Source organism: Phoca vitulina, unplaced genomic scaffold, assembly GCF_004348235.1.
Source record: "Phoca vitulina isolate PV1807 unplaced genomic scaffold, GSC_HSeal_1.0 scaffold36, whole genome shotgun sequence".
In the NCBI taxonomy this organism is placed as follows: Eukaryota; Metazoa; Chordata; class Mammalia; order Carnivora; family Phocidae; genus Phoca; species Phoca vitulina.
The window spans coordinates 12,203,601-12,217,409 of NW_022589739.1; the positions used below are offsets into that span (position 1 = coordinate 12,203,601).

The 13,809-nt window shown below is 38.8% G+C and overlaps 1 protein-coding gene across 5 annotated transcripts in view; it reads left to right on the forward strand.

Annotated features, from left to right (window-relative positions):
* Positions 1-13,809, forward strand: part of NUP98 (nucleoporin 98 and 96 precursor) — a 122,080-nt gene that overhangs the window by 58,456 nt on the left and 49,815 nt on the right. For all 5 annotated transcript variants that reach the window (XM_032426811.1, XM_032426815.1, XM_032426816.1 and 2 more), the window contains 3 exons: positions 5-192; positions 10,835-10,951; positions 12,531-12,829. In XM_032426811.1, coding sequence (XP_032282702.1) covers positions 5-192; positions 10,835-10,951; positions 12,531-12,829 — 604 coding nt within the window. The remainder of the gene's footprint in view (positions 1-4; positions 193-10,834; positions 10,952-12,530; positions 12,830-13,809) is intronic.

Below are 13,809 nucleotides of genomic sequence, written 5' to 3' on the forward strand. Positions count from 1 at the left end.
TCAGAGATTGAAACCAACAAATCCAGCAGCCCAGAAGGCTCTCACTACACCTACTCATTATAAACTAACACCCCGCCCTGCCACCAGAGTTCGACCAAAGGCTTTACAAACAACAGGCACAGCCAAGTCACATCTCTTCGATGGGCTGGATGACGATGAGCCATCCTTAGCCAATGGAGCATTCATGCCCAAGTGAGTTTATTTTTGTTAACATAAATTAAAAGTAAATATTAATTTAAACTAAATACAAAATAATATGTATTTACCTAAATGTAGTACAAATGTTGTAAGTTTAGGTTTTTGTTTGCTTAAAGATTTATCTGTTTATCTATTTATTTTAGAGAGAGAAAGAGAGCATGGACATGCTTGAGTAGGGGAAGGGGTAGAGGGAGAGAATCTTCAAGCAGACTCCCCACTGAGCACGGAGCCCAAACCCCAGAAGCTCGACCCGGGGCTCTGTCCTGAGACCCAGGAGATAGTGACCTGAGCCAAAACCAAGAGTCAGACACTTAACCAGCTGAGCCACCCAGGCGCCCCTGTTTTTAATTTTAAAAATAGAGAATATCACAAATAATAAAAGTGGCCTGATCGTTCTTCAAGGATAACCATGGTTAACATAAAAATATTTTTACTGTTCTACTAATATGCAGGTTTTTTTGTTTTATTTTGAGATTTTAGTGCTTACATAATTTTAAGCAGAAGACACTTTTTTCTTAAAACTTACATTGGCCAAACCAATTGAGAATATCTGTACATAACTTCATGTGTGGAGCCTGTTTTCCTCTCCCTCTCCCTCCAGCTCGTGCTCACTCTCTTAAATAAATAAATAAAATCTTAAAAAAAAAATATATATATATATATATATGTATATATAGTGGGCTGGTGCTTCAGAAAAAATGGAAAGTCCAATTTTATACATTTCTTAGCACATAATTGGACTATTTTGAAGTCAGGGACAGTGTATTATTCATGTTTATGTCCCAGTATTTAGGAATTTTTTTTGGCACAGAAAGGATTAGGGTGGGAAGGTATACATTTTGCTAATAGTACCACCTCTGTCCCCTTCCTGGCTTCCACTTCTGTGTTCTTCCTCTCAACAGTCTTTGCTTAATGGATCAGAACTATTTTAGAAAGTTCGTCTCTCTTTCCTTGATTCTTTAATTGGCTTGCAGGAACCCCATAGCCCCCTGGTTTTCTTCCTACTGTATTGGTTGTTCCTTCTGTCTCCTTTGCTGGTTCCTCTTCTCAGCCTTTTAAAATTGGAATGCCTCTGAGCTTAGTTCTTGATCACATTTTCTTTACTGTCTCCCAGAGTGATTTAATTTAGTTTCATAGCTTTATATGTCATTTATAGTCATTTATAGTCTGATGATTTCTAACCTTTAATCTCCACCCCAGACTTCTCTCCCAAACTCCACAGATTTTTATATCCAGCCCCACCCAACATCTCCACTTGGATGTCTAAAAGATATTTATTTCAAAATCAACATGGCCAGCACTGAACTCCTAATCTTCTACCTCAAACCTGTTCCATCCATAGCCTTCCCTATCTCAGATAACTGTGTTTCCATCATTCTAGTTGTTCAGGCCAGAAACTTTGGAATCATCCTTGACTTCTTTCATATATCCCACATCTGAAGCATCAGCAAATCTTCTTTGTTGAACCTTCAAAAATTACCTAGTATCTGACCAATTTACCTCTTTCACTGCTACTAACTACCCTGATCCAAGCTATCATCATCTTTCTTTTTCTTTTTTTTCCCCAAGATTTATTTTTAAGTAATCTCTGTGCACAATGTGGGGCTTGAATTCAACCCTGAGATCAAGAGTCACATGCTCCACCAGTTGAGCCAGCCAGGCACCCCTCAAAGCCATCATCATCTCTTGACTGAATTACTACAATATTCTCCTGATCTTTCCAGCTTTACCCTTACCCCTTTGCATTCTGTCCTGAATATAGCCAGCACAGTGGTCTCTTTGAAGTGTAAGTCATATCATGTCACTTTTCTGTCCAAAACCCTGTGGTGGTTCATATTTTACTCAGAGTAAAAGCCAAATTCCTTACAGTGGTGTGTAAGGTGCTGTAAGATCTGATCTTGTTTGGTAACTTCCTTGTGAAGACGTCTACTACTCTCTGTTGTTTACTCCACTCTAATTTTAGTGCTTCCTTGCCACTGTTAGGACAGGAAAGGCATGCTTTTGCCTTTCAATCTTTGCCATACTTGTTCTCTTTGCCTGAAACACTTCTCCCCGTAAGTCCGTATATTAACCCTCACTGTTTACTCACATATCCCCTCAACGAAGACTACTCTGACCCATCTGTTTAAAATTGCACCCATCTTTTCTCTTGTCAGCATTTCCCACATTCTTATCATCTTTTTTTTCTCTTTTTTCCTCATACCTTCTAATATAATTTATTTTTTTAATATTTGTTTTTCGTCTGTTTTTTCCCTCTAGAACATAAGCTCTATATAGGTAGGTACTTTTGCCCCATGTTGGGTATAGGGATTATTTAAAAATAAGTCTTGGGGAAAGAAAGAAAAAGAATGCATCTTAGGAGGCATAAAAGGAGCTAAATAAGAGTATAGAATCCCGGTTATCACTGATATGAGGAATTCTTAATCTCAGGAAACAAACTGAGGGTTGCTGGAGTGGGGGGTGGGGTGGGAGGGATGGGGTGACTGGGTGATGGACACTGGGGAGGGTATGTGCTCTGGTAAGCGCTGTGAAGTGTGCAAGACTGTTGAATCTCAGATCTGTACCTCTGAAACAAATAATGCAATATATGTTAAGAAAGAAAAAAGAAGAAGAAGAATGTAGCAGGAGGGGAAGAATGAAGGGGAAATCGGAGGGGGAGAAGAACCATGAGAGACGATGGACTCTGAAAAACAAACTGAGGGTTCTAGAGGGGAGGGAGGTGGGAGGATGGGTTAGCCTGGTGATGGGTATTGAGGGCACGTTCTGCATGGAGCACTGGGTGTTATGCACAATGAATCATGGAACACTATATCTAAAACTAATGATGTATGAGGATTAACATAACAATAAAAATTTTAAAAAAATAATATGCATGGAGAAAAAAACAAAAAGAATCCTGGTTATAGGATCGAGGGGCTCCCTCCCTATAAGATATGGAGATCATCTAAGCCAACGGATAAGAGGGGATGGAGATTGTAAAAGTCTTTTGAGTTTATGCTCTCACCTTGTTAGAATCTAGAATTTAATCTTAACTATATTTAACTATCTAAAGGAAATGGCATATGCCCCTATTCACTTCCTAACCAAGCCTTGGGCTATCACTTTATAGCTCTGTAAACAGTTGCCATATAATACCACAGAGGGTAAAGGATTCATGAAGGACTTTAGGAGTATGGCTACCCCTAGAACAGTATTCTGTTTGCTCTGAAAGATGAATTTGGTAGATTGACAGTGTAAGAACCTTATCAGTGCCGTGTCTTTTTCCTTTTGCCTTTTCATACTAGTCAGAGGAAAGTTACTATAGAGCAAGCTAGTATTTTACTTATTCTGAATGGTAAATTTGAAAATATTCTTAGATTCATCTGTTCCTTCCTTCCTTCATTCAACATTTATCAAGTAACTACTAAGTCCCAAGTGTGGTAGGCATTAGGAATGCAGCTACGAACAAGACACATCCTCCATTACTGAATTCACAGTCTGTGAGGGGAGAGAGATGTTGACAGTAAGCACAAGTGACAGAGAGGAGTGGTAGAGATTGCCACTGTAGCGGAGACTAATAGGAGAATGATGAAGGAAAGCTGCTCTTTAAACTGAAGAGGGAGGGCGCCTGGGTGGCTCAGTCGTTAAGCGTCTGCCTTCGGCTCAGGTCATGATCCCAGGGTCATGGGATCGAGTCCCACATCGGGCTCCCTGCTTGGCAGGAAGCCTGCTTCTCCCTCTCCCACTCCCCCTGCTTGTGTTCCTGCTCTCGCTATCTCTCTGTCTGTCAAATAAATAAATAAAATCTTAAAAAAAAATAAATAAAAATAAAAAAATAAACTGAAGAGGGAGGGGCACCTGGCTGGCTCAGTCGGTCAAGCATGTGACTTTTGATCTCAGGGTTGTGAGTTCCGAGCCCCACGTTGAGCATAGAGATTACTTTATTATTATTTTATTATTATTATTTTAAAGATTTTATTTATTTATTTGACAGAGAGAGACAGCAAGAGTAGAAACACAAGCAGTGGGAGTGGGAGAGGGAGAAGCAGGCTTCCCGCTGAGCGGGGAGCCCAATGCGGGGCTCGATCCCAGGACCCTGGGATCCTGACCGGAGCCAAAGGCAGATGCTTAACAACTGAGCCACCAAGGCACCCCGAGCATAGAGATTACTTTAAAAAAATAAAAATAAAAAAAAAGAGGGATAGGGAGGACTGTTGGGCAGAGGAAATATTTTGCTGTGTTTCTGGTTTTAAATATGCCTGTTTTTTTTTTCAAGTGGATATAATTTTATTTTCCAGTATTCTTTTTTTTTTTTTTAAGATTTTTATTCATTTATTTGAGAGAGAGAATAAGATAGAGCACGAGAGGGGGGAGGGTCAGAGGGAGAAGCAAACTCCCCGCTGAGCGGGGAGCCCAGTGTGGGACTCGATCCCGGGACTCCAGGATCATGACCTGAGCCGAAGGCAGTCGCTTAACCAACTGAGCCACCCAGGCGCCCCTCTAGTATTCTTTTGAATGATTGTTTCAGACACGACTTAACTTGACCAAATGGTATTCTATCATGCATTTACCAAATTAGAGCTCTTTTCCATTTACTTAAAATACTAGAAAATACAAGTCATTGGCGATGGTAGAAGGGAGAGATTTTGGAAGGTTCATACAAGGAGTATGAGGAAACTTTTTGGTATGATGATTATGTTGTTTTTCTGGTTTGTGATAATGGTTTCACTGGTGTATACAGAGGTCAGCTTATCAAATTGTATAATATAGTATGTGCAGTTTACTGTACGTCAGTTATGAACTAGTAAATGTAGCAAGGTTTGTGGGATACAAGTTCAATATATAAAAGTCAATTTTATTCCTATGTACCTTTATAGCTATATTCCTATACGCCGTTGAGGGCAGTGACATAACTATGGCAAAATACATGAATCTGCTGCTTATTTTTACTTATGAAGTATTTCATTGTTGAAATAAATCTAGTCTTTGAAGTCACATAGGTTTGCTTTACCACAATAGTGTTTCTATACTTCTGTTCTTTGTACCTGTCTAACTTGATATTTCTGATCTGGTCCTCTTCACTTTTGCCTGGCACTATTCTTACGTTTTATGTTGATTTCTTGTCTTCTAGTTGTAAGTATATTCTTCATGTGAATTTTTTTGTTGGGGGGCAGCAAAGCAAGGTTTATTGAGCAATTTATTGAGCAATAGCAAAAGTGATGGTACAAAGCTCCTAAGGAGGGAGGGGACCTGAAGGATTGCCCCTTGTGAAATATTTCATCAATCCCCCACCCTGGTTCCTGTGCTTCAGTCTGCTGGATCTGGTGTTTTTTATGATTGCCAAGTTGTCCCATCTCTGGCTGGTGGAGGCCCTTTTTTTAGGTTTCTCCTAAGTTCTTCCCACACAGGCTCTGATAGTGTTTGGTAACTTCCTTGCTTGTTAGGATTCACTGTGTAAAATTTTGTTCAGGAGTTTTTTTGCCATTGTGTTCATCACTTAGATTGGCGTGAATGTTCCTTTCTTACCTGGTTTTGGTATAAAGTTCATGCTGACCTTATAAACAAATGAGGGAGTATTTTTTCTTTCTATTTTTCTGGAAGTTTATGTAAGATAGGCCCTTTTTTTTGGTTTTTGTGTTCAATAAATGTAGGGTACCAGTGAAGACATAGGGTCCTGAAGTCATATTTGTTAGTAAGGTTTGTTTTTGCTTTTGGGTTTTCTCTTAATTATTAATTTATATAAGAGTTATAGGGCTATTAAGCTTTTAATTTTTTGCATTAACTTTTGGCAAGTTATATTTTTATATTGTTCAACTAACTAAAATTTTGAATTTATTGGAATAAAGTTGTTAAAAAGTATCCTTACTGGGCGCCTGGGTGGCTCAGTCGTTAAGCGTCTGCCTTCGGCTCAGGTCGGATCGAGTCCCACATCGGGCTCCCTGCTCCGCGGGAAGCCTGATTCTCCCTCTCCCACTCCCCCTGCTTGTGTTCCTGCTCTCACTATGTCTCTCTCTCTCAAATAAATAAAATCTTAAAAAAAAAAAAAAAGTATCCTTACTGTCTTTTTCATTTCAGTAGAATCTGTGGAGTTATCCCCATTTTCATTTCTGACAAGGGGTTTTTTTATGCCTTCTCTTTTTCTCATGGTGATTTCAAAGAACTAACATTTGGCTTTTATTGATGCTCCCATTTCTGATTGTTTTCTGTTTTATTCATTTTTAATTTTATTTATATTTTCACCAACATTTCATTTCATTTTGTCTTTAGTTCCTTCCTTTCCCCCTCCCCTTTTTTTGGTATTTAATTTTTTGTCCTTTTTCTAAGTGGATACATAGCTCTTTGATTTTCAACTTTCCTTCTTCCCAGATATATGCATTTAAAGATAAAAATTTTCCTTTAGTTCAGCTGTATTTGTATTCTCTAAGTTTCGATATGGAGTACTCTTACCATTCAGATAATGATTATACATGCTAATAAAATTCTTTCTGATTTTTATGGCCAGGGGTGTTGAGTCTTGGGTTATATACGAGTGTAAATTCCTAACAGGAGATTTTTTTTTTTTAAGATTTGATTTATTTATTTGAGAGAGAGAGAGAGAGCATGAGAAGGGGAAGGATCAGAGGGAGAAGGGAGCCTGATGTAGGACTCGATCCTGGGATTCCAGGATCATGACCTGAGCCAGAGGCAGTTGCTTAACCAACTGAGCCACCCAGGCGCCCCTTAACACGAGATTTTTAAGTGATCATTTTGTTAATGATTTCTAGCTTATGTGCAAAAACGGTATTCCAGGTGATTTTGAGTCTTTGGAATTTGTGGCTTGCTTTAATGGTCCAACATATGGCTAGTTTTCATAAATACTCCATTTGCACTTGAAAAGAATATGTATTTTATAGTTGTTGGGTATGGTGATCTTGAATTAGACCAAACTTGCTAATCATTTAGGTCTTTTATATTCATACTGACTTTTTCCCCTTTTTTTGTTTGGATATTTTGGTTACTTTATTTCCTTAAATTCTAATATCATAAAAAATGAACACATCTACAGTTTTCCTAAATTTATCCATTTTTAAAAAAGATTTATTTATTTGAGAGAGAGCACGAGAGGGGGGAGGGTCAGAGGGAGAAGCAGACTCCCTGCTGAGCTGGGAGCCTGACTCCAGGCTTGATCCTGGGACTCTGGGATCATGACCTGAGCTGAAGGCAGATGCTTAACCAAGAGCTACCAAGGCGCCCCTTATTTTATCCATTTTAATATTTAACAGCCTTTACAAATGTGTGTCTGAATCACTTGTATTTTACTTAAGGTTTTTTAAAAATTATTAATTCTTATTGTGGTAAAATGCATGTAAAAATGGTTAAAGTGATCAATTTTATGTTAAAAATGCACATGCAGGGTGCCTGGGTGGCTCAGTCGTTAAGCGTCTGCCTTCAGCTCAGGTCATGATCCCAGGGTCCTGGGATCGAGTCCCACATTGGGCTCCCTGCTTGGCAGAAAGCCTGCTTCTCCCTCTCCCACTCCCCCTGCCCCTGCTTGTATTCCTGCTCTCGCTATCTCTCTCTCTGTCAAATAAATAAAATCGTTAAAAAAAAAAAAATGCACATGCAATAATTATCTGTTTTCTCCTTCCAGTCCCCATTAACTTCTTTATTACTTTCTGTCTGAATGAATTTGTCTATTTTAGAGAATACAAGGGGAGTCATACAATATTTATTCTATTCATGTCTGGATTATTTTACTTGGCATAATGTTCTTAATATTTATAATGTTGTAGCATGTATCAAAACTTCATTTCTTGGGGCACCTGGGTGGCTCAGTTGGTTAAGCATCTGTCTGCCTTTGGCTCAGGTCATGAACCCGGGATCCTGGGATTGAGCCCTGCGTCAGGCTCCCTGCTCAGCAGGGAGTCAGCTTCTCCCTCTCCCTTTGCCCCTCCCCTGCTGGTGCTCTCTCAAACACGCTCTTCTCTCTCTCTCAAATAAATAAAATATTTTTTAAAACTTCATTTCTTTTTAAGGCTGAATAATATTCCATTCTTTGGATATACCACATTTTGTTTATCCATTCATCTGTTGATGGACATTTGGGTTGTTTCCATCTTTTAGCTATGCGAATAGTGCTGTTATGAACATTGGCATACAAATATCTGTTTGACTCCCCGTTTTCGGTTATTTTGAGTATATATCTAGAATTGGAATTGTTTGGTCATACATTAATTCTATATTTAACTTTTTGAGGAGCAATCAACTGTTTTCTACAACAGCTGCACCATTTTACATTCCCAACAGCAATGCAGGTTTCCATTTTCTCCATTTTCTTGTCAGCACTTAGTATTATCTCTTTTGTTTATTATAGCCATCCTAGTGGGTGTGAAGTGGTATTTCATGCTTATAATTTGCATTACCTTTATGACTAATAATGGTGAATATCTTACCATTTGCTTATTGGCCATTTATCTTTGAAGAAATACCTTGTCTCGTTTTGTGTCTTTTATTTTTTTATTTTTATTTTTTTTTTAAATATTTTATTTATTTATCTGACAGAGAGAGACACAGCAAGAGAGGGAACACAAGCAGGGGGAGTGGGAGAGGGAGAAGCAGGGTTCCTGCCGAGCAGGGAGCCTGATGCGGGGCTCGATCCCAGGACCCTGGGACCATGACCTGAGCTGAAGGCAGCCGCTTAACTGACTGAGCCACCTAGGCGCCCCTCGTTTTGTGTCTTTTAAAAAAATTATTTTATTTTAGTTACTGTATTTTCAGAATTGTTTATGGCAGTAATTAGAGTTCAAAGATGATGATACTGACTTTCAGAGATTTTTTTTTTCTTTTTATATTTTATTTGAGAGAGAGAGAGAGAGCATGAGCTGGGGTGAGGGGCAGAGAGAGAGAGAGAAGCAGATTCCCCTCTGAGCAGGGAGCCCGACGCAGGGCTCAATCCCAGGACCCTGGGATCATGACCTGAGCTGAAGGCAGACACTTAACTGACTGTGAGCCACTCAGGCATCCCTGACCTTCAGAGAATTTTTGCTTTTTTATGATAGGTGCTTATTGAGATGAGTGAAGGTTGAACTTGTGATTTTTTGTTTTTTACTTTTAGTTCTCTCTTAACTCCTGGGGTAGAGATTTTCCAGGTCCCAACACAGAACAAGCAGCATTCACTAGTGCCCCCAACCTCTTGGTGGCTCTAGACTCCAGTCTCTGTCTCTCTAGTCCTTTAAGACTGTCAAACAGACCATCTGCCTCTTAAGCTTCCTCTTGGAATCAGAAAAGATGCCAGGAAAAAAGCAACCCTAAGTAACAGACACCTTGCTGTGCTAATGGCCCTCAGTGCTGGCTCGGTCCTTTTTTACTATCTTGTTGGCTCTTGACACCTAAGAGAGCTCTGGGTTTTCTAGTTATCCTCTCTGGCGTCACCCAGGTTGTCATTAATAGGAAGGTAAGTTTTAATTTTCATGGAAATAACAATTCTTTATTGTCAAGTGCTTATTTCATTGGCTTATTTAATATATATTTATGTCATTATAGTAAGTATAACTAGCATGCATGCGTTTGGAACAAATGCTACTGATGTTTGTTAACCATATAACTCAGTTGTTGAGATTAGAAATAAACAAGAGTGGTCTGCTACTTGTAGTTTGTTTTTTTAATTTTTTTTTTAACGATTTATTTATTTGAGAGAGAGAGAGAGAGAGAGCACATGTGCAGGAGGGAGGGGCAGAGGGAGAGGGAGTCCCAAGTGGACTCAAGACCCTGAGATAATGACCCAAGCTGAAACCAAGAGTCGGACACTTAACCGACTTCGTCATCTAGGTGCCTCATGTAGTTGTTTTTTTTTTTTAAGATTTTATTTATTTATTTGACAGAGAGAGAGAAATGGAGCGGGGTAGGGGGCAAAGGGAGAGGGAGAAGCAGACTCCCAATTGAGCAGAGAGCCTGATGCTGGGCTCAGTCCCAGGATCCCGGGGTCATAACCTGAGCCGAAGGTGGATGCTTAACTGACTGAGCCACCCAGGCGCCCCAATCCAGGGAGTTTTTAAGTGGAGGTTGAATAAGAGATCTCCTCTACGAAGCTTATATATGATAGAGGTTCTTGCCTTAAGTAAACCTACTGTGTGTACACCTGAAATTTGCATCATTGGATGTCAGGGTTTTTTCTCCTTTTTCTTTCTCGTCATCTTTAAAAAAGAAATCTTAATCAGCAAATGCCTCTTTCCTATTTTCTTCAAGGCAGCACGCCAGGTTCTGTGAGGAGACAGTCATGAATCCTGACTGTCAAGAAAGGAAGAAAATGTTTAAAGAGGAAGAAGTTATTTAGAGTAGTAACTGAAATATAAGACATAGTATGATGGGTTAACTAAGTGTCTGGGTAGAATGCTCAGGGTTCAGAGGAGAAGGACTTTTCAAGGAGATTTCCCACCTTGTTTTGAATGTACTTAGCTTATTCTTCCAAACACCAGAGAGTAATATATTTGAGACCTTATATTCTGGTTATGTATTAAACATTGTGAGTTGAACTTGTTAGGTCATTTTTAGATACGTAAGAGCTGAACAAGAATGCTCTTTTTGACTAGTTTTTAAGATAATGTTAGTTATGTAATTATGTGTGCCTGAGGTTTTTTTGTTTTTTTGTTTTTTTTTTCCCCTTTTGGTCTCTTTATAGGAAGAGCATTAAGAAGTTGGTTTTGAAAAACCTTAACAATAGCAATCTCTTCTCTCCTGTTAATCGTGATTCAGAAGATCTAGCTTCACCATCTGATTATCCAGAAAATGGGGAGAGGTAAACCGAATTTTGTTTTGGGTTGTTTCTAGTAGAGCACCCTGTTCTCATTTTGAAGAGATTCTGAGCTTGGAATTTATTCATTCTGTGAAAATTTATGAAGTTTGGTGAATGTGGCATGGTATTACAGATATGAGCACCTAGAAATTGATCATGTTTTTGCTTTTTGAGTATTTTAGACCTTAAAATTATTGGAGATCTTCTGATTGAGTTCTACGTAATTATTTTGATAACCATGTCATTTTGGACAGGGTTCTCATACATTTGACACCCCTTCCCCCCTTTAAAATAAGGGATGTCTTATTTGTGATAATTATCAAAGTGATGCATAGTCATTGTAACTACACCAAAAAAATAAGTATATAACTGTATAAAGGAGGAAGTAGAAATATACACAATAATCCTTAATAGTTTGATGTATATTCTTACAGTTTAGAAATTTATTTATATAGATACATTGTAGAGACTAGGCATGACTGATAGAATATTTTTAGCCTGCTTATTTCCACTTATTTTATTATAAATGCCTTTCTATATCAATATGAATATATCTGCCTTCTTTTTTTATTTTTATTTTTTTAAGATTTTATTTATTTATTTGACAGAGAGAGACACAGTGAGAGACGGAACACAAGCAGGGGGAGTGGGAGAGGGAGAAGCAGGCTTTCCGTGGAGCAGGAAGCCTGATGTGGGGCTCGATCCCAGGACCCTGGGATCATGACCTGAGCCGAAGGCAGACACTTACTGACTGAGCTACCCAGGCGCGCCTCTGCCTTCTCTTTTTTTAATGACTTTAATAGCCATCTTTGTGAATATATGATAATCAGTTCCCCATTGGAGGACATTTAGATTATTTTGGTAATTTTATTTTTTTAAGATTTTATTTATTTATTTGACGAGACAGACACAGTGAGAGAGGGAGCACAAGCAGGGGGAGTGGGAGAGGGAGAAGCAGGCTTCCTGCTGAGCAGGGAGCCCAATGCGGGGCTCGATCCCAGGACCCTGGGATCATGACCTGAGCTGAAGGCAGATGCTTAACAACAGAGCCACCCAGGAGCCCCTATTTTGGTATTCTTATATTCAAAATAATGCCTCAGTGAAAAATTCTATATACATCCTTGCACTCCTGGGGTTTTTTTTTTTTTTTCTTCCTTGGATAAAATTCTAATTTGATGTTTCCTTAATGAAGCATAATACCTTGCTGATGATAATACTAAAAACCTAAAATTTTTAGTTTGAAATTCACCACTCTTTGTCCTTATATAGTAGAATGCCTTTTTTCTTTTTCTTTTTTTTTTTAACTAAAAATTGGGATGCTCAGATTCATTCATTCATGAAAGTAGATCAGTTGTAATCTGATCATGAAAATAGATCGTGTAATCTACAGCCAGATTTCCTGTGTTAAAATCCCAACTCTAGCACTTAGAGTTTTTTAATTTGGGCAAGTTATTTTATTTTTCTCTGTCAGTTTAAATAAATTTTTAATATGTAGAATTACTCAGTAAAGGTTCAGTGAGGGTTGGCTGTTATCACTGTTATAAAGGGATAAGATACCATTTGTTTCTTTTCTACTTTTCAGATTCAGTTTCCTGAGCAAACCTGTTGATGAGAACCATCAGCAGGATGGAGATGATGATTCTCTTGTGTCACGTTTTTATACTAACCCTATTGCCAAACCCATTCCTCAAACCCCGGAGAGTGCTGGAAATAAACACAACAGCAGCAGCAGTGTGGATGATACCATTGTTGCATTAAACATGCGTGCTGCTTTGCGAAATGGGCTGGAAGGAAGCAGTGAAGAGACCTCTTTTCATGAGGAGTCACTGCAGGATGACCGAGAAGAAATAGAAAATAATACTTACCATATGCATCCAGCAGGTCAGATACAAATTGATACATGGGTAACGTTTTACCAGTCATTTGAGACCTTACTTTTCACAGATTTTCAATTTACTGGAAGTCAGCTACCTGAACTTTTAATTAAATGTCTTTATTATATTTTATAGACGTTAATGTTTAAACACTTTTCACTTATGTTTTGTTTCTTTTTTTTAAGATTTTATTTATTTCTTTGACAGAGCACAAGCAGGGGGAGAGGGAGAAGCAGGCTCCCCGCTGAGCAGAGAGCCCAACACAGGGCTCGATCGCAGGACCCTGGGATCATGACCTGAGCTGAAGGCAGATACTTAACCAACTGAGCCACCCAGGCGCCCCTGTTTTGTTTGATTCTTATTAATTCACTTCCTTTTTGTACCTTTGGAGTAGTTAAAATTCATGTCGTTAATTATCCAGGTATAGTTTGAAGATCCCAAATTTTATAGCCAGAGATTATCTTCATACTTTTCCTGGCTTTATAAACTCAGATTGCTTATTAGGTTTTTTTTTTTTCTAAAGATATTTATTTGACAGTGAGGTAGAGACCACATGTAGGCAGAGCGGCAGGGAGAGGGGAGAAGCAAGCTTCCTGCTGAGCAGAGAGCCCGACGTGGGACTCGATCCCAGGACCCTGGGATCACAACCTGAGCCAAAGGCAGACACTTAACCGACCAAGCCACCCAGGCACCCCACTTGTTAGTTTTTTAATTAAAATAATAGTGATAGTTATCATATAAAGCTTTTGAGGTTGAATTAGATTAGTATAGAAACCATAATGCCTGAAATGTATTGGCATTCAAATGGTATAGGTGCTGTGGTTAATTATTATCACCTCAGTTCTGTGCTTCCCCCTCCCCCCAACAGTGAACTGATCATTTTTCCCCCAATGAATCCGTGAAACAAATAATACAAACTACAAGATTATAGTGTCTCTATTGGTTACTTAAAGCTTGCCTTTTTTCCTACTTTATTTTTAAAGATTT